Source organism: Poecilia latipinna, unplaced genomic scaffold, assembly GCF_001443285.1.
Source record: "Poecilia latipinna isolate Pla-1442-1.1 unplaced genomic scaffold, P_latipinna-1.0 Scaffold3931, whole genome shotgun sequence".
Taxonomy (NCBI): domain Eukaryota; kingdom Metazoa; phylum Chordata; class Actinopteri; order Cyprinodontiformes; family Poeciliidae; genus Poecilia; species Poecilia latipinna.
The window spans coordinates 1-27,183 of record NW_015116547.1 but is presented as its reverse complement, the minus strand read 5'-3'; the positions used below and the strand labels follow the sequence as shown (position 1 = coordinate 27,183).

The window sequence follows — 27,183 nt, the reverse complement described above, 5'->3', positions numbered from 1 at the left end:
ACAGCCAAACGTTACCGATCAAGTAAAAATGTTAAACTTCATCCGTGTTCTCACCTCCAGCAAGCAATTGTTTCATAATAATTGGGTTAGGATTCTAGGTAGGAAGCAAAGCGTAGAACCCGGGGCTGATTTTTACCAGGCGAGGTATGGATTAGTCTGGTTAAAAACCAGCTCCTTGTCTGCTGCCATTTGTTTCTTACAGAGGGTGTGGGCTCTTGGCTATTGAGTAACAATTGCTTACTGGAGGCGTGAATTGTGTTGAAGTTTTAAATCTTTACTGTGTCCACTTAATTCATGAAATTGTTCTTTGAAAACTGTTTTTGTACTTACTTTTTAAAAATTTTTTTACTTATATTAGAATTTGTTTGATGGCCTGAAACAATAAATTGCGGCAAAACAAAAATAGAAAAAAAATCTATAAGTGGGAAATATAAGTTTCCCACTCTATGAATGTAACTGTTGTTAGCCAATTGTGTCCAACAACTTCTCATCACATCAAAAGGGATTTGAATGGAACAAATAGGATATGACTGAAAACCCCAACATATCATTACCACCACATTAATCTTTGCACAGAGCTTTAAAACAATATGGCACAACTAGAGCAATGTAATCCTCCAACCAACCACACATAGACCAATCTTGTTATTGACCTATGTGTGCATTGGAGACTGCAAGTAATTTCAGAAAATGAAGTTGAAAGCTAAGTGTCAAAATATTTGGAACTGTGTGAAAGCTACTGACACACTCCTTTCCACATAACACTTTAAAGCTATATTTGCCTTCGATATATGGAGAAGAAACTTACTGCAAACTCAGAAGCCTAAAGTCTTAGAAAACTAACTTTATTACAGTCACAGTGCAATAATAGATGTCAAGACTGTTCCAAAACATCCTTCAACAGAGCAAATGTGAGCAACAACAGTGGGTGAGTAAAAGAAAAAAAACTGTTGTAATGCACAACACAATACAATAATTACTGCACATTTAGCAATCATCAAAATGAGAAGATGTGTAAAAATGATGGCAGCAACAACATAAAGCAAAAAACTCTAAAACCTGGCAAAAACATAAACATGACAATAAGTCAAAATATTAAAAATGTACAGCAGAACTTTCTTGAGTAATGTTTCTCTCACTGTAGGTTAAACACTGCAGACAAGGGTGACAGCGTGAGACACTGAGTTATTGAAGCCAAGCTGCCAATGAGTCAACACCAAGGAACACTGTGGATAAGCTTGATAATGCTTTGGTCTTTGACCAAGAGGAAGTCAAGATAATGATGTAAACCATTCTCAGCCATGAGAGAAAATTAAGTCAGCTGTGGAAAATCGTCTTGGATTTCTCAGCTCCAATTTTCTGAATACCATTTTGAATAGCTGCATAAAGTTTAGGCTTGGGTTGCATAGAAAAGCTCAGTTGTTATTGTACATCACTGGCCATAAAATGTTCTCATATATTTCACATTTTCATGTCACAAATGTTGCAATTCTTTAAAAAAAAAAAACTTAATGAACTCCTTATAAACGTGGATTAACAGAAAAAACCTTAATTTTGTCTGACACTTGAAGCTCCTGATCACTACATTTCTCTGCCTGCACACGTTCGTGTGTGTGTGTGTGTGTATGTGTGTGTGTGTATCTGCTTGTGCGTGTGTATTCATCGAATGTTCTATAAATACTTAATGTTCTATGCTCTTCAAATCTGGTTAATCTTTGGTTTAATTCAAATAATTAGACAATCGGTTAGCACCAACAGCTATAAGAAAATCCGCTCGGTATTTGTGCTGATCAAAAGGATGTCTTAACGAGCCCATCGGAACAGAGGGGGTTACTCTTTGCCACTAGCTATTGAAAACCATTGAAGCAAGAAGGAAATGATTGGGGATTTGTACGTTATTCAAACAACAAAAGAAGCTTTGAATGGTGCTGTCTTTAGTTTTAGTATGAGTGACAACTTGTGTGAGGGCAGCCGAGACACTACTCTACTTACAGATGCATCACAATGATTATCATTGAATAGTTAATTTATCAGAGATATTAAACTAGTATTACACAGACAGAGTAATATATTTCAAGGTACAGCTCTTGAAACCCAGAATTCAGTTTCTGTGGAAATTAAATAAATGAGATTGTTATAGAAAAGTATGTTATAGCTGTGTTATGACTAGGAGAATATCTAGTGGTTATACAGTCACCATGGCCCTTCACACGGAGACCAAGGCTCATAACCTTTTTACTAAATTAGAAAAATGTTACAAGAGTCATTATTCAAGTATTGTTAAAGAAAGTTAAGTAAAGGAAAAACTTATGGTAGAAAAAGGTCCACATACAAAAGGGATAACAACAAGACTGTGAAACTAAGCACACTTAAGAGTTTTGGGGATATTCATGAGACAATACAGTGATATTCACTTTATCTGCACACAAAATGCTCATATTTTATATGCACCAGTGTATATCTTATGAGCTAAGAAATATGTTAATACACAGAATCTGATTCAGACAATAAGATGCTGAGGATAAACCACTGTATAGAAAACCAGCAGGAGGTAACAGAAGCAGAAACATCCAGTCCAACAAAAATTTGACATTTTAAAAGGGGAAATTTTTAACTCCAATATAAACCAATAACTGTGATAATTGGCCTATTATGAACTCCATAAAGGAACGGCTTGCATTTCTTATACTTTGTGGTCCTGTTGATAGACCTTAGTGAGTGAGCTGTCATTTTCAGTTTTCAAGAACTGTTTGTATGAGGTCAAGTTGTTTCAGACATTACACTGCAAGGTGGAGAGCGGTGAGTCCTGAGCAGCCCAGCACGAGACAAAGACGGCTCTGTCTCATTGCAACTCAGTGGCAGGAAAAACAGGAAGGCTCCTGTCATTTCTCTGGATGATGGGAATTCTACAGGTGCACTCAATAAGTGAATGACGATGATAAGTAAGTGACTGGATGCTTAATTTGAGGCTGCCTCGGCCGTCGTTACTTTTTCTCGAACGTCATTAACCCCTCCAGCTGCATGAGCACGTGTTCAGTTGAAGGATATAGATTGCCCTTGGAAAGACGCCATTGGGGTTTAAAAGTTGTTTTCAAATGCTAAATTTGCTGAGAAGATATTTGTACTTAATATCTTCTCAGCAATCCTAAAGTATTTTACATGACTTGCAATATAGAACATTGTAACTAAACTGTATATTTTAACTATAACTATATGTGAAGATAGTACAACAACCTGCCACACCAGCTCCTCCAAGAATTCAAGCATGTTTCTTCTAGTCGATTTCACTGTGGCACACAAAAGTTATGTGAATTCAAACTATAAAGCAAAATTTAGAATAAAACCACCAAAATATTCAGAGTGGCCTCCACGTTGTCCCCACTTTGTCTCATCATCTTGTACTGCACTCATCTGTAAATTAACCTCTGACACAGCTCTCCACTTTCCTTTGTAAAATACCTAATTCATGCGGAGTGCAGAGGAGAGAGTGGAACATTCTTGTGGGGATTACAGCACCCGCAAGAACGTGTTGCAGGAGGATTAACCAGGCGGCCACCCGTGGATTTAAGCAGACAAAAAGGTATCATCAAAATGACAAAAGACTGCAAGAGGATCTAAAAGCCAAAGGCAGAATGGTGAGATAAAGAACCTGAAGGGTGGTGCATTGGCCCCAATGTAAAGATGCAAGTACAGTAACTCAGTTACCAAAGCTGGTAGCTGAGTTAAAACACAAAGCGTGGAAATTAAGACAATGAGAAACAACATCACCTCAGTCACTCCGTGGAGACAACCGGGTGGCTTTGGTCATACATTTCCAGACAATAAAAGGGCTTGTAAAAACAAGAAGAAAGATTAAGTTCAAATGACATTTGACAAAGTGCTAGTTTACAGTGTTTAAATGCAACATACTGCATTTATTCTTTTTTTAATAAATAAAGAAATAAAGAAAAGAAAAGCAGGACAAAAAACCCACAAAGAAGCCTTTGTTTGTTAGTTTTCTGAACTTGATTCTTCATTCTTAAACAGCGCAGAGCCTGAGTGGCAGCAATATTGTAGTAGCAGGCAGCAAGCCAAACCAAAATCATAAAAAACTGCATACATCATTTGTTTCTAGATTACCTGCCATTTCCATTTCATTTGCAGCAGTACAAACAGTTCCCAAAGACACTGCAGAGAATGTGTGAAGGGCCTGTGTTCACGTTCAGTCTGGAGGGTCAGAGAGAAGATGGTAACTTTAAATGTCTAATTTGATTTATTGATCAGAAATAGCAACCAGAGTTTTAAGAATACAGGAAATCATCAGTTTAAAGAAACTAGCTATGCGACTAGCTAAGCTACTTCCACATTTGTGAATAAAAAAATCTGGCACAGAAGACGGGAGGATCTCTGGGAATCTATATCCTTGGCTGACACTGTTGTAGGCTGTGTGCTGTGCTGTAAATTTGATGTGTAATTAGGATAAATTATAGTGGTCTATCATACATTTTGTCATGAAAACCCTTGTTATCCATTTAAAGAGGAAGAAAAATCCCATAAATAAAATTTGGTGCAGTAAAAGGCTGAAAGCTTTTGCATGGAGCTTGAAACTTATTGCTTTCACACTGCTCAGCTGAACTGGGCCACACCACACACACTGCTGCAATTGTCTGACTCATTTAATGGGCAGCCACAGGCAGATGCAATGAAGGATAAAAGTTATTATGAGTTTGCTGTAGTTGGAGAAAGTGTAACTAGAAATACTGAGGAGTATGGAGACTATTTTAAAAACAAAAGGCTATTGATTAATATAACAGTTACATTTGGCAAAATAATTATGGACTAGTTTTAGTTAGTATTAAAAGAAAAAAAAAATATTTTTTTCAACACGATAAACAAGATTCATGGAAAAACAATATTTTAATGAAGGACTGCATATCTTCCACTGCAATTATTTTTTAACTACCTCTAAATATACACTTAAAAGAATTGTGTTACTGTTTTAATGAAACTTTGAGTATTTTTATTCTCAATTGATCAAGAATTGAAAGATTCCTTGAGCATTTGCAATAAAACATCTTCTCTACATTTTCATGCCATCACTTTATTTTGATCGACATGATTGCCAAGAAAAGTAACTAAGCCAATTAAACAGTATTCACTGTAAATAAAACTCACCATGGATGTTATTGCTCTTCAGAGGAGTCTGTGTTAGGATTATGAAGCAACCGTCTCTTCTGTCTCTCTCTCATCTCTTCATCATCAGAAAAACTTTGATGGATAGGGATGCCTTGTGACACTAAACTACAACCTGGACACAGAAAGAGCTCACATGTACTCACAGATAACATTGAAGTCCCAACTACAGTTGTAAAGAACTGAACATTTTAAAAATGCAGCGCCTTCCAAAAGTTCAAGATACCTTTCTTACAAAAAATACCTCATGTCTTTTATGAAGGTTTTATGTAATAGACCAAGATAAAGTAGTACATTTCTATAGAGTGGAGGCAAAATAGAGGCATAGGTTTAACGGTTGAAAATTTCAAGTCTTGCCATAAACTCTCAGTTTTAGGTTCGGATGTTGCCAGGGCCATTGTAACATCTGAACAGGCTGTTTCAGAACAGATTCAACATTTTCTTTTTAATACATGGTTTGTATCTATAGCTGTATGTTTAGGCCTGTGTGTGTCCTGCTGGAAGATGAACCGAAATCAGAAGTCAGAAGTCTTTTGAAGCCGGTATAGCTACATTTCCAAAGCACTCCACGTTGTGGTATCTAAAAGCACAAAATTACTTCAACCTTAAAATATAAAATATAAATAAGTGATGTGTAAAGCAAAAGTATTACCCATGGTTTAAAATTGTTTCTAATTGGGGACTCTTGTGGCACATTTGTAGCTGGTTCAGGATAGTTATCTTGTTAACCCTTGTCAACCTGGGACAACTTTGCAACCTTTATCATTAATAGAAATCTAACATTCCTCAGTGGTCGGGTCACAATAGATTACATATGCAGAGACAAACACACCTGTTTGCCCTGTAACACTGCCACTAGCCTGTTCTCATTCAGAGATTGCCAGATTGAGAACCTGTTTTAGAAAACAAAAACAAAAAAAAACACTTGTTCTGTCCTGATTTAGAGATAAGAAAAAAACTACTATAGCTGCCATCATTACAGTTAAATCAGTAAAAAATAGTTTTCTTTACAGTTCTCCTCCTAAGAAGCTCGGTCCGTGAGTAAGACTGGATTTCACCTTCCTCTCCATTCTCTCTCTATCTCTGTTATCTCTGAGTCTCCTCATATGAGTGATGCTTCCTGTGTTGTCACTATCAGAAGCTAAACCTGGAGGGAGCGAGTCAAAGAAAGCCACCCCCAGCTCTGCACAGCATGAAAACACAGCCTGGGGCCTAAAGGTCAACAGGGGCCAACATGTCAGAAGGGGGGGTCTGGGGGGGATCAGAGGCCACTAAAACATCAGGCTGCCCTGCTGTTGTGTGTCTGATCCAAGGGAAGCTTGGTGACAGCTAAATGGATGGGGATTCACATGGTGCAAAGAAATGAAATGAAATAACACTGATAATTTTTCTTTACTTTTAACATCTTTGTGTAGATTGCTATGAATCAATGGCTTGGTTGGGAAGATTTTAAAATCCATTTGATCTTTTTTTTATTTGTAAGTTAGACAAGTATAAACATAATGTAAGAAATAAAGCATTAACAAAGAAAGACAAGTGCTCAGAGGTCTTGCTGACAAGCTGCAAATCCAGCAAATTGACTTTAAACTCCTCCAGGGCTCTGAACAACCAAGTGTGTGAATAAATGCCTGGGAGGAGGCCGTGCGCGCGGGTGTGTCTGTGACAGAGAAAGTGGAGAGCCAAAGAACACAGCTTGTTGAAGTCACAACACGTGTTGCAATGTTAATTTCTCTTTGAGTAGCCAGAGTTTGGCTCATATTACGAATGCAGCTATAGAGAAAGTGGAAGCGCAGGACACCAGCAGGCTGCAGAACTGCAGCAGGAAGGCGGGTGGGGGGGCTTATGACGTCACATGGCTACCCTGCATGATCCAGAAAGGGGAAGACCACCTCACGGCTGCCCGTGTTGAAGCAATCATGGCAGACTTACTCACAAGTATTTCCCAGAACTAAGCTACCTGGGGGTATATTCTCCGCTTTCAAGTTCCTGCTCAAACTCTCTGCTTGAATATTAAATTACCTTTAACTGCTCAGTTTATTGGACAGTAAAATCTGCAGAGGGAGAGCTAAGTTTTAAGAGTTTCACTAAGAGCTGTCGTCATTACTATATCCCATGAGAGAGGATATTGGTAATAGGAGTGAGCTTGACTAGTTCAGAATTTTTGTTCTCTCTGTCCTTTCATGGTGCCTTGCATAAGTATTCACTCTCTACTTGGTCACATTGCAACAAACATAAGTGTATTTTGAAGTGATTTGGTTTATCAGAAAAACACAAAGTAGCTCTTAATTATGAGGTGGAATAAAAAGACAGTGTATGATAAGATGTTTTGTCTACAGCTCCTTCAGAGTTATCTGGAGCCAGTTGAGTCTTACGGTTTCTATTTTCAGTTGATTGACTGAACAAACGTTCAAAACCTTGAAATTACGTTTTATAGCCTGAACCTTCTTTAAACTTCTAAATTTTTATTCATGACCTTTCTTCTGTGTTCCTTGATCTTTGTGGTGGATTTTTTTTTTCACTAATGCTCTTCAAGAAATGTCTGAAGCCTTCACATGCTTATGTTATACTCTGCTTACTATGTAACTTCTGAAGATATCTGGCTGCACTATATTGAATTTAAAGGTAAAACAGTACAGTTGGCTCACTAAAAATGAACCCCACAATTGTCAGGGTCTGACATTTATATTTAGATAAAATGTGATAACTTTAATGCATCGTTTTTCAAAAACCAACAGACCTTTCATGAGAATAGTCGGCTCCTGAGAGGGATGTCCGCCGTCTTCACTCTGAGAGGCCTCACCGTCACTGAGAGCAATTTAGAAAAGAGCTTAGTTTAATGTACAAGGTTAAAAAGAAAAATAATGAGTGGATACATCTTCATTAAAATTAGCCTGTTAATATGCCAAAACATTAATACACAAACATTTAGCAAAATAAGACATTGGGGAAAAGTAGTAGGATGTCAAATTTGTGGGTTCACTGTTATCATAAAAATAGCAACTTTTTCAAAATAATCGCTAAACCTTTGTCTTCTTTCTTCCTCTTTTTGCTGCTCATCAGCATGGCTGAGCAGTCGGACGGTCTCTTGCAGTCCTCTGATCTTCGCTTTCTTCTCATTTAACACCATGACAAAACGCGAATACATTTCCTTTTCCAACATCTCCTTATCCTTAACCTGCTGCTCCAGCCTGTTGGGACAAACATACAGTATCTCCATGTGAAAGCGAACACACAAACAACTAGAATGTGTTTTAACTTGCCTTCTTATTTGATATTTGGGATGGTGTTTACAGGGACCTAAATTTTAAAGAATATCATAACAGATCTGAAATGGGAGATTGAATTTGTGCCGCAGACAAAGAGAAAAAAAAAACCCTTCTGTCTTTTTCACAATGTACGGAAACAAGGTGTGACGTTTCTCTTTGATGTGTTACAGAGCTCAAAGCATTAACCAAATGTTAGAAAAACCAACACATGGAACGAAGAAAGTGCACAGTTTTCAAACTTTAGGAGTGTGCACAGAAATAAGAAAAAATGAGTCTTTGGAGGATTCTGTAACTATATGAATGTAACCACAAATGTACAAAATTCCACAACAAATTTCATACAGTATTGATGGAAAAAGCATGAATCCAAGAAACGTTTACATGTCTAACAGCTGCCAATCTTCCAGCAAAATTATTCCAGTATACAGGCTTAAAAGTTTAAAGCAATGCTTTGTGACATTTCAGGTCAAAAGTAAAGATAAAAAAAATAATGGATGATATATAAAAAATATTTACATACTTTTCCTTTTTTTAGAGCGTGTTGATCACAGGAAGCATTTGGTTTTTCACGTTTGGATTTTCAATTTTGACTTAATCTTTGTTTAATAAATAACAAAGATGTGTGATATTAAAGACTTGAGGAAAGATTTGGGTTTTTTTGTTAAAAAAAAAAAACAATGGATATGAATAAATGCTAACATAGCTTTAAGAAATATACTTAACACCAGATCAATTTTTCATTATTTTCCCAGACTTTTTCCCTTGAACTTCTTACTCTTTCAGTATTCGCAGGTGATCCTGTCTCAGTGTACAGTTCTCCTCTAGGAGTCTTGAGTTTTCCGTCTCCAGATCTGCTCTGTGCTGCAGAGACTTCCCGATCATCTCCCGGATGAGCTCCACAGAGTCTGGCGCTGGCTGAAGCTCCACAGAGCCCAAGTGTATCTAGAACACCCAGACAAAAAAGAAAGAAGAGTATTAAAAGGTGACGAAAAGTAAGGAAGAACAATTGCATCAGGTTCTTTTTGTGTTTTTGTACTAAAACAGCACAAAATGAAGATTTTTCTGCTGGTTCTCTGGCTTTATTATTTATTAGTGACCAAATGGCCCAGCAGTAAAGAATGACCTTAATTATCAAGCCCTCTTCCTTTGCATTGACAGATTTATTGCCTAACACGTCCATCCCTTTGAGCAAGGCCAACTGACAACTCAAGATGGATCGTGGTCTAAATAACCGCATTGACACTGAAACACAAGTGGATTCTTGTAGTCTGGAAAAAACCCTGAAGAAAGTCCACTTGGCACTGTAGTCTTAACAGTGACACATAAAACTGTTAACTGGCCTCATCTAGCTTCCAAAAATCAGCTACCAGTGAAAAGTGAGTAAGCATTTGCACCTTTCTGTCATCATGAGAAGTTCTGGTGGTGCAACAAACATTGCATAAAATTTTCTCTGAAGTGGGAGACTGTTTGAGAATGAGGTGTTTTCTTATGTCTGGGGAAAAAAAGCCAGATGGTTTATTGATTCACCAGTAAAACTATGCAAGTGAGACATTTCCCCTTTCTTATTTCTTTTCAGTAGCTCTTTAGAATTAAACACATCCTTCTGGCGCAAGAAAATAACCCACGTTTGGTTTTCGTTTTGGCATGAAATCACTGAGAAAGAACTTAGAAGCAAATGCTGCACACAAAAAGATTTAGAGTTTTCCACCAATTTGATGTAGAATGCCAATTTTATCACTGACAGCAGCTCTTCATATTTGGTTGGCACCCTAATCATAGCTGCATTTTCACTCACACACACACACGCGCACAGATATACACACACAGAACATAGTACACTGAAAAACCAGAAGGCAATACAGTGCTAAATCTATAACTGTACAGAAGTCGAAGAAACGCTGTAATAAAGCCGCCATCTTCAAAATAGCTGTCATTTTTGACCTGGTTTGATGCATTTCTTGCAGACCACACATCTGTTTTACTCTCTTTTGATTAACTTGAATGTGTCTTTTAACAACTGAGTTCATCCTGTCCTCAGAGATTTTCTTTTTCCTGTACATATTATATTACATTCTAGAACATTTCAGCTTCAAAGTTTGCTTCAAGTAATCTCTTTTTTTTCTGACTCTGAGCAATTATACCAAATAATCAGTCATCCATTCATTCCCTATAGCCACTTGAACAATCCCAGTGCGCTGGGGACCTTCTCCATTGATCATTGGACGACATGTGGACAACACCCATTAAACTTAGTCTATCACAGAGACACCATGCATATGAACACTCATCTAAGAGCAGCTTAGAGGAGCCAATAATAGTTCTGTTTTAAACTGGGAGAATGCTGGAGTACCCAGAGAGCAGTCTGCTTTTTTCCAATGCCTATTGATGATTTCTAAACTGTGCAACAATTTAGAAGAAAAACGTTAAAACCAATAGTTATCTAAAAACTACTACGAGTTTCTGTTGTTTTTTTCCCAGTTTTTATTCTTTGCTTCTCTGAAGAAATGACCATTTTTGAGAAAGTAGATTTCACTTGGCCACTATGGCTGTGCATTGACCACTCCCTGCATCTCGTGACTTGACAAGCTTGATAGGATGAGCACAGGAAGAGGACCACCCAGAATTTATGGAGGATGATCCTAAGAACTAAGGCTTGTTCAGTAACATTAAGTTGTCTCAGATGGCCGGAGCAGTGTTCTCTCATGGAAGGACTTAGTGTGACTTGAAGCTTAATGAGTCATCAGCATGTTGATGTAGCTGTGATCCGGTAGATGGGTGGCAAGATTATTTAGTTTGGCAAGTTTGGGAGAGACACCCACTAAGAGCGCACAAAGGTTGTTATATCGAGTTTCAGTACTATTCACATGATTATGTTAAATTCCAAGACGTATGAATTTGTAGACTGGGAGAGGATACATTTTACCATCTGTTTGCAAAAACTAGGAGGCTACCAATTTGTGAAGGTTAGTGGAAGCTTTGATCTTCCTCTAACCTCCAATCCATCTTCTCTTCAACCCCGTCTTATACTTCTTGCTATCTGGATCTAAATCTCTCCAATGCTCTCCACCTAAGAAAGGTCATATGACAATAAATCAACCACATATGAATGTTAGAAAAGAAGTGAACTCTGACATGCTGAGTACACAAATATTTCCACACTTCAAAGAACAATGTTAATGCTAATACCCATCATTTGCAGTACAACTTTTAATCCAAACTAATGCCTGGAACTTTGTAAACCTTTGCTCTGCATACTGACAGAGTTTGGACATTAAATCTTCTACAAGCAACACTCAACCAGCTGAATGCACCAGAAACAGACATCTAAACCTCTGCTAGGTCAGACTCTTGTTTACTGAATGAGCATTAGACTAACCTCAGCTGTTGTTTATTTATTCTGCTCCTGCTGACTTTTAAATACCAACGGTTGCATGTTTCTCCATCCTTAAACTTCTGGGTTTTCTAAGAAGATCTACAGCTGTAAACACAAGCACTTAACATCACCAAGGGTTTACTCTTATAGCACAGAAAAAGGAAGACATATGCTAAACAATCTATAAATACTCAAATCTATTCAAACAGTTTGCTTGCCATTACTGAAACATTGTAATTAATGCATTTTAAAGAAGCCAAGGTAAATGTATGTTTGACTTTGGCTCCTTTAAAAGTAAGGAGTGGAGTGGAATATTCTGTCAACTTTTCCTTACTCAATTTGTTTCTCCTGACACAGAAAGTTAAAGGTCACATGGCATGTTGTTGCCAACTTCTGCCAAGATGTGGGAGGTCAGACTCTTTGTCTGTGAAGGAAAACCCACTGCCACATTCTTTTTCTCAACTGAAACAACAATGAAGCAAATATATTGTCAATTTCTGCCTCCATACCTTTATAAAAAATCTCACAAAAAACACTGAATGTTCCAAGTTTTGACACAAAGACATAAGAAATTAATAGCAGCATTGTCACTTAGTAATAAAACTTAAATGCTTTTCACGCCTGGTGTGTCTGAGATACCGTACGATTATATTTTCGTAGGATAGCATAATTTAGGAGAATGTGTTAAAATCAAAATGTCTGGTTTCTCAAATCTACAGTGTGGTTCAGAGTGTGTGGTCTGGAAATTTGTGTGTGTCTGTCTCAGTCAGACCGAAAGGTCAGATGTTGACATGGCTGTGCAGCACAACTGTTCTGGTGAAAATGTAACATGCTGTGAGTACGGAAAACAAGGGGTTTGTCATCAATACTACTAAAAAAATTAAATCAACATTTAGGGTTACTGTTTTCAGGATTATATCTTCCTTTAATCAAAAGCATTTTTGTGGCATCACTCCATAATCTCCCCTTAAACCTTTTGGCTTTCAAATAATATCAGCGTTGACCATTGATTATATTGAATGATTTATATGAATAAACAAAAAAAACAAAAAAAAGTTGGCCTAAATATTTGCATACAGACTGACTGAAACAGGCATTTACAAAACTCTGTGTGGAACTTAAAACTACCACTGCACATTGCTCTAAGCATATCTTACAGTGAAATATGGTGGTGGCTACAGCATGTTGTGGGGTTGATGTTTAGCAAGGACACAAAAACTGTTCCGGGTTAATGGTTAGATGGATAGAGCCAAATGTAGACAAGGAGAACTGGTATACAAAAAAAGACCGCAGGGGAGATTCATCTTTCAGCAGGACAATAGCCCTAAACATAAAACAAGAATTATAATTTTATGCTTGGGATTAAAGCTTATTCATGTATTATAAGTGTACAAAATACAGACATAAATCCAATTGAGATTGAAAATATGTGGTTAAAACTATTATTATGTGCTTTCCAAACAATCTGTCTGGGCTTGAGTTCTTTTGTTGCAAAGAACAGCCAATAAATTCAGAGGCTATATTTGCTAGGGGAGACATACCCCCAAAAAACTGAAAAAAGGGATCCATCACATTATCAGGGCTGAACAAAAATGCATTTTTTGTTTTAAATAATTTTTTAAACTATGCTGAGCTATTTCAAAGCATAAACATTGTTGTAGTTTGAGAAAGTACATTGTCAAACATATATCTTATATATAGTTTCAGTCTTTAAATAGCTATTGTGTCTACCAAACAGGACAAGTGAGTGGGAGACCTGGAGCTTCTCATGACGATAAGACAGTATTCAAGCTTTGGCACGGCTACTTGGTACGGGAAACGTGGGCAAAGAAGCTGAAATCAGCTTGTCTTCTCAGTGCCCTGATCTACTGTGAGGGGGCGTGACGCCAGACAAAGAGCAGGAAGTGAGGGGCGACAATCAGTCCAGTCTTGATAATGCAAACTTTCACAGAAACAGCAAAACAAGCTACCAGACAGGACTTTCTCAAGAGCAGGTAGTAGGGCAAAATACTTCCTTCAGTGAGGAGTCTGAGTTTAAAGATGTTGGTTGCTGACAAGTTAGTTACCGCCTCTTGTTTTGTTTTGTTTTTGCTCGTGCTTAGATGAGTGTTCATTCAAATTAAAAAATTTAATCCCAATAAAATTGGTTTCGGCTGAAAGTGTTGAAAGGAATCCAAGGCTAAGTCGCATCACTTACACATCACCCTATCCACTCCGGTAACGTGCCATTGGAAAAGGAGACCCAGGTCCGTTTACAGGTGCCACGATGACTAACTGCATCCAACTATAATACCTAAAATAAAAATAATAATTTCTGCTGGGATTTCTTCAGGTTGAAAGAAAGAATTGTTTAACATGTTGTATTCATTTCCAGCTGCTATTTTTATTTAATATTATATTTATTTATTTAATTATCTATTATATTTAATCAGTGAATAAATGCAATGCAAGATTGGATTTACATCTTATAAAAATATATAATCAGCTCCTCCAGAGGAATCCCAAGGTCTTCCAGCAGCCAGCCAAGAAATAAAGTTCTTATCTCTTTATGCTCATGACTTATTTCCATTTGTGTCCAGAGGGTGTAACAGTAACTCAGACCATTATGAACACCGGGTTAATATTGTGAAGGTTGCACTTTTAGCCTCATCAATACGCCCATCCAGAGATGCACAATAAAGATCTGCAGATTCCCCAGCGGTTTCTGGGGGATGGGGTGTTAGCAACAGATTGTTTGAGCCCTGTGGGTTGTAGGGTGGGGTCCTTTTGGATTGGGGTTTGCTTACCACAGATGTTATCAGACCACATTAGATTTGTATCTGATGAGTTTGGAGACCAGCTGCAGATTTAAAGCTTTGTTGTATTATTTGAACTATTCCAAGCAGTTTTGCATACCATTGTTCTGCAAGAGGATTGCCTGCAAGTGAAGGGGCAAGCTGGTGACATGTTTTGCTGTATCACAAGTCTGACACATCAATTTGAATACCGGAGTGGAGGTATTTGATAATAAAACACTGCAATTCAAGAAAGAGAGCAATGTCACTGACTGTACCAATTAATGTTGTGGCTGAGATGTGTATTTGACTTAGTCCAGGGGTGGGCAACTCCAGGCCTGGAGGGCCGGTCTCCTGTAACTTTTAGATGCGTCTCTACTTCAACAGACCCGAGTCAAATAATGAGGTAGTTAGCAGGACTCTGGAGAACCTGACCGAACGTAGGAGGTGATTCAGCTGTTGGATTCAAGTGTGTTGGACAAGGGAGACATTAAGAGTTGCAGGACACCGGCCCTCCAGGACCAGGATTGCCCACCTCTGACTTAGTCACACTTTTGATTCCTTGATTTTCTTTTCTGTCATTGCACTAAAATAGCTGAGCAAGCTTCTAAATTAAGGCCTTAGATCATGACTAACTTTAATGCCATTATTATTCCCTGTCATATAATTAAATTACAAAAATGCTAGACCCCATCAAGGCTGAATTTATTTCAGTCTCATTTATTTGATTAATCAGATCAGGTCAACTATAATTTAATATTCAACATCAAATTCTATAGTCAGCTTTGGAATGAATACGTTTCTTTCCTGGCACACCGAGTTTAGAAGATTTTGTAATGTGGAGTTGTGTCTGAGATGGTTTCAAAATCTTTATCTGAAGCAGACGTCAACATGTTTCTCTTATGGTGCTGCCCACACAGCTAAAGTTTGTGAGTCCAAGACATGCTATTACTGCAGCGTCGCTTTATTTTATATTAAGATTTCAGTCATCGTATCATCCAGACTAATTCAGATTGTTCAGATTTTCTTCGCTATTGCTTATCATGTAACACATCCCCATCCATATGAGAAAAATCAGAAACACATTAACCGAGGTAGAAAAGGTCGCTGATCAGCCGATGTGTAAGACAGGACAGCCCTGTTCGTAAATCAAGGTTTTATGGTCTGTACTGTGTTCCTAACCTTCTGGCCCTCTTTCTGTGATCATCTTCTTTTGAGCAGTGCCCACAGACCATTACTGACCTGCTCCCTAAAGGCAAAAGCACCCCTAGGTTAGAAGAATGACATGAAAATCAACAGAGAGAATCCGGAGCTGCTCTTCATCAAACATGTCAGTTGCAGTGAGTAATCCTCCAGAGCCGTAGAAAAGGGGTTAGCTTATGCTTTTTGAACATTTTCCGGATTTAACAGTGGCTGTTGGAAATATTTTACGTTACCACTTTTTCTTAATGTAGCCATCTCATTATGTTTCGATTAATGGCAAGACAGATGTTATTTGTAAAGTTACAGTTTGTGACTTTTTTTCAGTTTCCTGTGGGCAGCAAAACCTTTATAACTCCACTATAATGTTGGGAGGCAATAAACCTTATCTTTAAAACGGCCCCCACCATAAAAAAAAATAAATAAAAGCTTCCTTTCTATTTTTGTTGTTTGTCATTAGAGGCATTTATCCTCAGGGAACGGTGATAACAGGACGTAATGTTATGGCGTTCAAAAGCACTGATACATTTTAATCCAAAAAAACTCAAAACCAGTACCAGCAAATCAGGCAGCAGTGGAGCGTTTCGGGATATAAACCAGCTGAGTGACCTGCCAGTCAATGAAAGGTTTTTTTTTTTTAATAATAAACACATTTTCTTAAATTAAAGATTACATGTTATTCCTTATTTATAAAATAAGCTTATTTCCTGACAGCATAGAATACACTGAAGTATTTATTTTAATTTTAACCAGGGGGTGCCATTAAGTGTGGAGGGAAGAGGATTTTTCTCAATCAACTTAATGAGGAAGACTACGTTCACACTGCAAGACTTCATGCTTATTTTGCAGAGATCTGATCCATGGCAGAGGAATTAATGGACCATGTTGTCGTTATGGAAGTAACTGTTTGCGCAGTATATTTCTCTCTGTGAGCACAGATTCTGAAGTGCATGTGAGCAAAGTGATTAACTCCACTAACAGTGTCTCCTCCAACACAAATTTGCAAGTATGTCACCTTTTAATGATTTGTGTTGTTAGGTCGGTCAAAACAAACAAACAAAAAAAAAGTCAGATCTGGGCAACATTTGTTTGCAGAATGTACATAGTATATGCTCCATTAATAAAGGTCGAGCTGAATCCAACTATTGTTTCTGGTGAAATGTCTTGTAAAGTATATAAAGATATTTTATTTCTTGCCTTTTTTGTCACAGTTAATTATGTTAATTAGTCATCATTGCAAGTAAAAAAAAATGCTAATGAATTCTGGTAGAATGTTTTGGAAACAAATAAATACTGAAAGACATTCTCACCAAAATGTTGTTGCAGATCTTCTGATATGAAAGAAGATTGTGATCCAAAGAGAGGCAAAAAGAATATTCCTCTTTCCCATTTTGTTTTCCTCCCACTCTTTCTTCACCTTTTGTTAGAGCTTGAAGAAGATCTTCAACATATTTCTCCCTTATGACTCCCATCTCATTGGCTTCTCTTGTCACCTCATCCTCTGAAACTGATAAAACAATCACTAGTCAAACAATTACACTCTTGAAAGGCTTTTTTTTTTTTTTTTTTTACTTTTATGTTGCCTTTATTTCATACATGCATGGAAATGAAGCATGGAACTTGGAGTTCACAGACGATTGCAAGAAAAACTGTAAACATTAATTAAGCAGTAACAAGAGTGCACGTGAAAGCAGGTTTTAAAGGAAGCATGCAGAGAAACTAAGGGGGGATGTCATCAGTTGTTGCACAGCTGCTAATGCTGGCTTGAAGGTCCCAATTAACACATAAAACACAGAAACATTGACAACCCAGGAGCCCACACATAGCTGTTACAATTCTATCTCTACCTGTCAGCTCTGCAGATGGACAGAAAAAAAAAGCTATGGAGTAGTTATGTTCCAGGTGTCCTTTAAGAGAACACATATTCCCATACACACATAACCACAGACCCACACATACACACAAATACGTCGTTGCATGTGTACACACATTCACATTAGCGTTGGCTTGTATTGACAAAGACAACCCTTGTAGAGTTTAATATAGTTTCTACACCTGTAAGCTGCACAGTATAGGAGTAAAGAAGAATAATGAAACAAGGTCCCCGCTGTCCCTCAGGTTAAGCAATCAGAACAGTCATGACATTATGAGATGGGGTCAACCAGGTGCTGTGGACAGCCTGGTGAATGGTACACCTGCTGACAAAGTCATTTTCTACCACTGACTCATTGGAGTATCTTTTTGTTAATAATCTGGATACAGTTTTCAAATATAAAGTCCTTACCTTCTCCGATCCACGCTGAGCTTCCGTCAGTGAGAGCTAGTGTGAATCCAGCACCCAGGTCCACAGCCCAGTCAACTCTTAGGAAGTAGGGGATGCCTGGATTCAGAGTAATCTGCTGCACCGTGCCACTCATGTCTCATATAACCTTAATGCCTGCAGAATATCAAAAAGAGGTATTTACAAATCCTAAACAAAACTCCATGCATTCATCTTCTGTTTTCTTCTTATCAGAGATCAGAAAATTCAGGTATTCCACCCAGGAACATTCTCCAGCTCCTTCTGGGGAATGCAAAGATGTTTCCAGGCTACAACAACATTCAAAGTGCCTCCAGCAGGTACTTGGTCTTCCCCAGGACTCCCGTTCAGTGAATGTCCCCAAAGGGCATCCTAATCAGACGCCAGAATTACTTAGACCAGCTCCTTCTGATGATGGAGAGAAGACGCTATACTTGAAGTTCTCCCCAAACGGTTGAGTTCTTCATCCTCATTTCGCTACTTGTGTCTGGATTCTTGTTCCTCATGGCAAGAGCTGAGAGTCAAACCATAGACTCAGCAATAAATTTAAAGTTTGGCTTTTTGCCTTAGTTCGTTAGATCAGAGCTGCACCCATGTTATGGCATTCAAAGTCCTCATCCATTCAGCAGCACTTCATCCTACCACCACCAGTGAAAAAGACACCAGCATACTTTAAATCTTCCACCTAAGGCAGAGACTGACCACCATCTGAAGAGAGCAATCAACCTTTTTCCGGTTGAGAACTATGGCCTCAGACTGCAGTGGCTCAATGACCTTGATGAATTGCAGATCACAATAACAGACGAAACCTTTCCCAGACTAAGCAGACCAGGGGATCCCCCAAGAGCCTGGACTGTCGGGGGTGGGAGGGAGCGTTGTGGGTGAGAGCCTGGTGGTCGACCGTTTGCTCCAGGCTCGACCAGAAATATCTGAAATGCCTAACCAAACGGGAATATAAAATCCAGTCTGGTAAAATGCAGGCGGGGAGGCCGAGGTGCCTGTGAATGTTAATTTCTGGTGGCATAAACTGAGTTTTGGTGGAAGCATGAAGCCATGTTTCTATGTAAAACTGTATTATTCTAAATGTATAAAACAACAGCTCCCTTTCATGTGGTCAGCTTACTTTGTTGGCCTTTTAAAGGAGGTCCTAGGATCTAATTTGAAAAAAACCCTAAGAGCGTTGTAGGGTTATCAATCTACCAGATGAATCACTGTGCTCCATTGTTTTCCTTCTTGGCTTTGGGGAGCAAGGCTCCTTGTGTGTGTCTTCGGTGGGGGTATTTCTGAGTCAGTAGGACCACATGGATATTAACAGGTTTTGGCAGATTTTTTCTCTCTTTCTTTTTTTTTTTTTTTTTTGTGGGAATGTGTGTTGCTTATTATCAGCAAGATAATCACACGCTGTTAAAAGGAAAATACACAACTATTAAACCTCAGGTAGGTAGGTAGTGCATTCAGAGTATTAATTTATTATATATGCAAACACTTCTAATATTTCACCGCCACTCATCTAAGCGGCATCTCATGGACTCCCAAAAACATGTGGACATGTCAACTTAAGAGTATGATCAGCTTTGTAAGCTTCCTGACCCAGAAATACTCAGTGAAAACACTGACACAGATTTAAAGATCATAAAAAGTCCTAATTATATTTTGGTTTTGGAAAGTTTATTTATTATTTTTGTTTGTTTTGTAATTTTGTGAAAAGCTTAGATTATGCATCCAAAGTTATGTCAGACTATTACGAGGAAGTTCAAACCAGTGGGACCCACTCATGTTAAAGAGCTTCCTGCTGTGAAACTGAATTGTTATTTGCCAGTGCCACGGTGATAAACAGCCTGAGCCACATAACCCTCTGGCTAATGTCTTTGCTGCCTGACTCATGGCTGCAGTTAAAGTGAGGGCTCCAGCTAGAAACAGCTGTCTTTCTACAGCTAAGACCTAAACTGTTCACAGGGTTACAATATAGTCTAAGTCTGTGCCTAAAAAGGCTACTTAGTTGTCAAGATGTACATGTTGTGCTCTGTTCGAACCTTTTAAGAAACTTTTACTTGATTGTGAATAGTCAATCCTAAACATGTAATTATAAGTTCCACAAGTAGTGAGTGGTGAATTAGACAGCTTCCCTTCTTAAACACAGGGAAAAGAGTGTGGAGAGGGAAGGAAAATGCCAACTAAACGAGCAGTTAAGAAAGCTGAACAATTTGGGGGAGAAAAGTCAATGATTGGCCACGTTGAATTATGCAATGACATGATGAGCATTTTACTGCTAAGTAGTTACTGCAAGCCATTGTTAGCCATGCTTCATGTACACTATTTAATCAAAGATTTGTCCACAAAGTTAATACAGATAGATGATATAGATTATATTGTAAAAACACCAAGTATAATGTTGTAAATATCTACCTATTTCCACACAGTTGTGCTATGATATCACCAAAAAGGTGGCAGTAAGAATTTAAGCCTTTTTGTTACTCAATTGAAATTGGAGGCAAAATTAACACCTCGACTGAGTGACTTTGTTTCTTCTCAAATCATCCCTGAGTTAATACATGCTGACAACTGCAGCCCAGAAAAACCAAGCAGAAAAACCAAGCAAGAGCTCCAGTTTCAATATCAATGTCATTCAAAGTAATGCAATTTGAAACGATAACATAAAAGTACCTATGTATCTCCTACACACACACACACACACACACACACACACACACACACACACACACACACAGAAACACCAAAACTTGAGTACATGTAAAAATGTAACACAGAACAGATTAAGGATGACCCTTTGTGCTTTAAGAAGGGGCGTAGCTGAACAAATGACGTTGCTAAAGGCATCAATTTTAACCTCATAAAGTAAACCCAGCTACTCATTAGTTACTGTAACATCTGTTGTGAGGGAGCGACGACCCTGTGCTAATGACAGAAGGACACTTCCATTAAATAACCAGCACTGACTGTCTGTCTGTCTGTCTGTCTGTCTGTCTGTCTGTCTGTCTGTCAGGGATGGATAGTCGTGCAAAACCATCAAAGCCAATTCTTCAGTCTTACTGTCAGCATCTGTTCAGATGCTAGACCTTCCGATACAAACTTTGAAGCAAATAAATCATCAACAAAAAAACACCAGGACACTTAGCTTTTATCTTAGTCTTTCCTATACAGTACCATTCTGACACTGTTGAAATTCTTGAAAACTTTATGGTATTATTTTTTAATATCTGTAATTTGATGTTGATCTACAGTCAACAGGTTGCATAAGCTAATAATTTAAGTGATTAGTGCTTATATATATATATATAATCTTTTGATTTTAATATGCAACTAAATCAAGAAATCTGAAGCACAGCTGTTTATTACCATATTTCTTTTTTTTTTTTTAAACCAAGCTGCTTTCTCCATATCTGGGATCAGTCTTTGCCTAAAGCGAAAGAGTTCAAGTATTTTGGTGTCTTGTTCATGAGTGACAGCGGATGTAGCAACAGACAGGTAGACAAACTAGAGTTTTGTCTGCGTTAACAAGAGTGACACTTAATGAATCTTGATTTTCCGACTGATGGCAGATCTTGGGGGGATTGGTCCAAAATCTGCAATCGGTGCACCACTAGCAACAGGTCATTTTGATCAACAACAAAACTAGTAACTTACCAAAAAAAAAAGAACTAACACAGTTTACTTCACAATTAAATAAACTACCAGCTTTCTTTGGCATCAAGCTATCAAAAGTCAGCCATTTAGATCTGTTCTCCTCTCAACCATTACTTTGGTCTTAGAAATGTTTCCTGCTTTTGCCATCCTGATAGAAACAATCTCAGTCTGGACTGCTTAGACACATGGTTCCAAGTTAGCTTCATACTACAAATTGCCATCAGGCCAGGGGTGTTCGCTGTGTGTGATCAAACTTAGCATGCACTGCACATAGTGGTACTACGTTGGACCTTGATTTGACAACAGCGCAAGGACCTAAAGCAGTCAGCATACTGTAAATTATAAAACCGAAAGGCATCATGAAGAATGTGGGCCTGTTTAGGCTTGAATCCCATCAGTGAAATTTCTAAAACATTATTTATGTGTGGTTTACAATGTGACAGATTTCCTTGCGCGAAGCGCACTCTAGGAGTGTCTGGGAAGGAAATGTCAATTGGGATTTACAAAACATGGTCTAAATGCAATCAAGATGGCATGTGGTTTGTTCAAGGGAGGAGACTTCATTGCGAAAATGTTAAATGAAAAGTGAACCACAAAACCCTATCTTTACGTCATCATGAGACAATAGCATAGAAACCTTTATAAGTGCAAAATATTATGGTTAATTTAAGTTTTACTTGGATATTATAGTGCAAAAAAAATGAATCTGAATCTGGGAGATATTGGACTGTATTGGAAATAACTGGATTAAATAAATAAGAATTGTAACTGTTAAGTATACAAAATGTTTAACAAAAAAAGAGTCAACAAAATTGTATTATTCCAATCAACTCACAAATACAGTTTTAAAAATCTACTTTACTCTTTGCTAAGAAGGATTAAATAAGTGATAGAGCAGCTACCAAAATGGTTCACAAAATGTTAAATGGAAACATAGATGACCAAACAAACAATAAACTCAGGGCTCAGGAACTGGCATACAAATGTATTCACATCCCTTGAACTATTTTCCAATTTGTCATACTAAACTACAAACTACAATATATTTTACTATGTAATGTATTTCAATATGAATGTGTAATTAAATTTCATTTTGATTGTGCAAAGGTGGATTTTTCATTATATAAAGAACATTACAGATAACCCTGCATCCTCTTTATGACATTTTTATGCAACCACAGGATGTCTTCAATCTGAGCATTATTCAGAACCCCTACTGCTACAGGAGATCCTTCCTGCCCGCAGACATGAAATCTACAAGAGCTAGATCGGATGTCTTTAAATAAACTTGTATGAGTTATAATGATATTCAATTCCTTTAGGATTAAAAAAAATATATTATTGAGTTTAATTGAACTGCATTGAATTTGTTGTTCTACAGGGACAGGGAAGATACTCAAAGATGATCAGACTATGGATAGTCAATTGGGACTATATAAAAGTCCCAATTGATATAAAAGTCCCAACTGACTTTTATATTTACCCTATCCTATCTGCCATGGATAGGATAGGGTAAACTTAGAATAAAATCAAGACAAAAAAAATTTCCAAAATTACAATACTGTTTGAATTAAAACAGATTTGAATGATAGAATGGCACAGCCAAAATCCAATTTATGTTTTGTGGAAATATATATATTTTTTAAAATACAAATTCACCAAACTTGGTGTAATTTCACCAAGTTTCACAATTCTGCAAGAGAATGGGCATATAATTCTACCTCTAAATGTCCAATGCTGATCAAAACATATACCAAATGCAGCTAAATGTGGCTCTCGGAGAGGCAACTTACAAAATTTTTGGGGATGGAGGGAGACATGTATCATTCTTCATTATGCTTCTTAATTAGGTTTTACATTTTTATTGGTTTATGACATAAAATCACAATGCAATACCACAAGTTCGTGGTAATGGCTTGATTATCACGAGCAGAGTCACAGAGTCCAAGGGGTACAAATACTTTAGCATGGTACTATATTTCTGTCATATTCTTCTAAAGGGAAAAAAAAGGTATTTATATTTGTAAACAAACAAACAAACAAAAACTCATAATGTAATAACAACTTCCTGGTTCTATTGTTGCTGTATTAAAGGATTTATCAGTTTACCACAGGACTTTAGTAGTATTTTATAGTGCAGGAAAAGCATTAACAGCGTGCATAGTTGACTGCTGCACACTATGCTTGCTTATATGTTTTCAAGATAATGTTCTCTTCGGACAGAAATACCTACTGTTTTAAAACTTACGGGTACAGGTTAATTGCTGCCACGTCCAAACGCTTAAGTTTTGAAAAAGAAAAACACTGGCTAATCATTGCACACTTACATTGACAGCTCGGCTTCTCCCTTCAAGTCGTTCTGCCATTTGCTCTTAGCCAATCACCAAACAGCGTAAGGTGTTACGCAGTTCGATACGTGTTTACGTAAGAGACGTCCTCACTAGTGATACTACGTAAATTCCAAAAGACAGGAAGTGTGATGTGGCTTTGATTGCTATCAAAATGGTAAGATTGTTTTCATTTTATTAGCAACATCTTAATTTATAGTGCAGTTATGTCTTTTAAAATCCAAGTCTGCTTTTGTTGTCCGTCAGTTGGAAGCTGCGTGGCATGCTGCTAGCAGACATGCAGTTTATGCTAACCCAACAAACTGAGTTGCTAAAATCGGCTAAAGATTTAGCAAACTCCGCTGTGGTGTTTTCGAAAATGGATACATTGCGAACGTAGCCGTATTATCACATGAGATAGCTTATGTGTCACCGTTTAAAGACCCGTACGTTGCTGTAAACGATGCAAACCATAATGTTTTTTGAAGGTGTGCCACGTAGCTGGACCACTTGCAGCATCTGGCTCTGTAGCGTGGCAGTTTATAATGACCGAACACACTTATTTAACTAGGTTCACTAGAGAGATTTGTTTTAACTGGATAAGCAGGGAGGCATGTTAATCTTTCTAACAGCCTTCTTTTACAAACTTCCAATTGATGTTTATATTAAAAGTTAGATTTTTTCATAAATATATATAGTAGGGTGGTAATAAGGCTGTAGCTGTCATAAACTATCATTTGGTAGACTAGCTAAGCATGTAATCATGAAAGTGGTTGAATTGTTGTTTTTGCTCGTTTTTCATTTTTTTTTTAGCATATAAAATCATCAACTAAGACTATTTTTTAACTTGTGAGAGAAGTCAGTATTTAGCACAGATGATGTCACAAACCGGAATATAAGAAATAATAAAGATTTTCTCGGCGTCTTTCCTAAACGTCCAGCCCATAGTAGCACATAAAAAACCTACTTTTTTCAGAAGTGATGAGGCCAGTAACAAAGTCATGAGTTGGAGTACAAACCACAGACCTCCTGGTAGTGACATATGTATTAAAGGTGATCGGATTTGTAAAACCTGAGCAATAACTAAATAACAACAAAGTGCACCATTCACATTTTTGAAAGCTTTAATAAACATGCGAGAAAAAAGTCAGACGTTTGATATTTGGTTATGAAATGTGATCATTTCATGGTTATGAAATGTGATCATTTTATAACCAAATGAAAAGAAATTAGATGTATTTCTCTATACGTCTTAACTGAGCAGAACTTTGTGTCAAATATGTATTTGTTTTTTTTATTTTACAGTCAGCCATTTTCAACTTCCAGTCACTGCTAACCGTGATTCTCCTGCTGATCTGTACCTGTGCCTACATCAGAGCGCTCGCTCCCAGCCTGTTGGACAAGAATAAAACCGGGTATGATCCGACAGATTAAAAAAAAAATCATCTGACATGTTTCAGATTCTCTGGTTGTAAAAGAAAAGAAAAAGAAATAATTTTCTGTTTTTCAGAATTATTGCCATTATTGATGGCAATAATTTCAAGCTGCATAATCAACACACTGTCAGGAAGAGTTGCCATTGGCTTGGGTCTATCATGCTTTGTCTTTACATCTTCTTGTATATGATCAAGGCCAATTATTGCTCATTTATCCAAGCGCTTATTCACTACAAAGTGATTGGTTTTAAACTACTAGTTCATTCTTATTCACATAATCATTTTTTGTAATGCACTGTGGCCATTGAAAGTTGTTTACACTTATTAAAAAGCCTCTCTCTTGTCTCTGGGGTCTGGAAGCATAAGAACACATTTTAATAATCATAAGCTCATTGTTGTTTCATGTGCAAACTCTGTGATTCACTTGTTTAATAAACCTGGCACAGTCCATATGTGGCCAAAGCTGAACTCATTCACTGACTCACACAGCACTGATGAAGGGAGAGGCATTTCTCTAGACAAACACATAACAGGAAGGGTGGCAGATGGAAGGATTTGTAATTTCTTGTGTGAATGGAATGAGGTATTTTGTGCTGCTCTTTGATGAATGGAGATGCTATAAATCTTTAAATATGATCATATGGCAATATTCTTTTTGTTTATATCCGTGTAATAGTAAAAGACTTTTTTCTAAAATGTGCTGTTCTGACTGTGCACTAGATATTTACTTATTAGTCAATAAATATTGGAAGACATCCTAATATCCACCATACTTTACTAGAATGGCAGCCTTCCTGGTTTTCTTTTTATTTTATTTTATTTTTTTTATTTTATGGAGTGAGGGTGACAAAGATTATCACAACTTCTGCTCTCAATATTTATTAAAGTTTATAAAGTACTAGATTTCAGGAAATGTTAATGATTGTTTTTTAAATGTTTTCTTTTATTTTGTGTTATAGACTCCTAGGAATTTTCTGGAAATGTGCCAGAATAGGTAAGCATGTTATTAATGCCTCTCATTAAATTAGAATATTATCATAGTTAATGTATTTTGGTCATCAGGTTGCGTCAAATGTTGCTGTATAATGAAATCAGCATCTCTACAAAGCTTGTCGGTAAAGAAAAACAAGAAGTCTTCTAAGATTATCTGGGAGACACCTTTCCTGATATTAGATCTTATGAAACGCTGGACCAACACTCCAAAACATGACTAATTGAAATTTTCACAGTGTACTTAAAGCGACTCTGTGCCTGTCTGTTTTTCATCCAGACTCTGGAAGCTCGTTTTCATCTGATAAGAGGAGTCTGGACCACTAGGCCATAGTCTTCTTTTCTGTACTCCTGCTGTTGTGTCTGAATCAGGGATGGTCTAACATTAGAAATATAAAAGTTGTGGCCATGTTCTGGATACTTCTGTATGCTGTGGCTTTGGAAGCACTTTCCTTTCATATGCATGTATGCAGCCCTCTATGAACAACCAGAATCATGTGGATGGAGTCAGCTGCTGTCTATTGGATACATGTCAAATAAGCAACCTTCACTGCACTAGTGTAGGCCGTTACATAAAATTTTTGTATTAAGTCTTTCTTGTTTTTTATTGGGTTTATGACATTGAAGTTGGGGGGCGGGGGGGGGGGGGGGGGAAAGTTTTTTCCCGGCCACTTTTTTAAAAAAAATAAAAAAAAAAAACT

General features: G+C 37.5%; 1 protein-coding gene and 1 long non-coding RNA gene across 3 annotated transcripts; one reads left to right on the top strand and one right to left on the bottom strand.

Annotated features, from left to right (window-relative positions):
- Positions 1–824: 824 nt before the first annotated feature.
- Positions 825–24,124, bottom strand: LOC106941907 (DNA repair protein XRCC4-like). Of its 2 annotated transcripts, none has more exons than XM_015025059.1 (8): positions 24,057–24,124; positions 18,070–18,222; positions 17,096–17,292; positions 9,214–9,380; positions 8,196–8,360; positions 7,910–7,977; positions 5,155–5,287; positions 825–4,206 (listed from the first exon to the last, which is right to left on the bottom strand). In XM_015025059.1, the coding sequence occupies exons 2-7, from the start codon at positions 18,200–18,202 to the stop codon at positions 5,163–5,165; spliced, it is 855 nt and encodes a 284-aa protein (XP_014880545.1). In that variant the 5' UTR covers positions 18,203–18,222; positions 24,057–24,124; the 3' UTR covers positions 825–4,206; positions 5,155–5,162. The 2 variants fall into 2 exon arrangements, with proteins under 2 accessions (XP_014880545.1, XP_014880544.1); XM_015025058.1 differs by having other exon boundaries at positions 23,963–24,075.
- Positions 24,125–24,136: 12 nt separating this feature from the next.
- Positions 24,137–26,517, top strand: LOC106941908 (uncharacterized). The gene is made up of 3 exons (XR_001423484.1): positions 24,137–24,234; positions 25,362–25,471; positions 26,452–26,517. It is a non-coding gene; the product is annotated as an uncharacterized LOC106941908 (long non-coding RNA).
- The last annotated feature ends 666 nt before the right edge of the window (positions 26,518–27,183 follow it).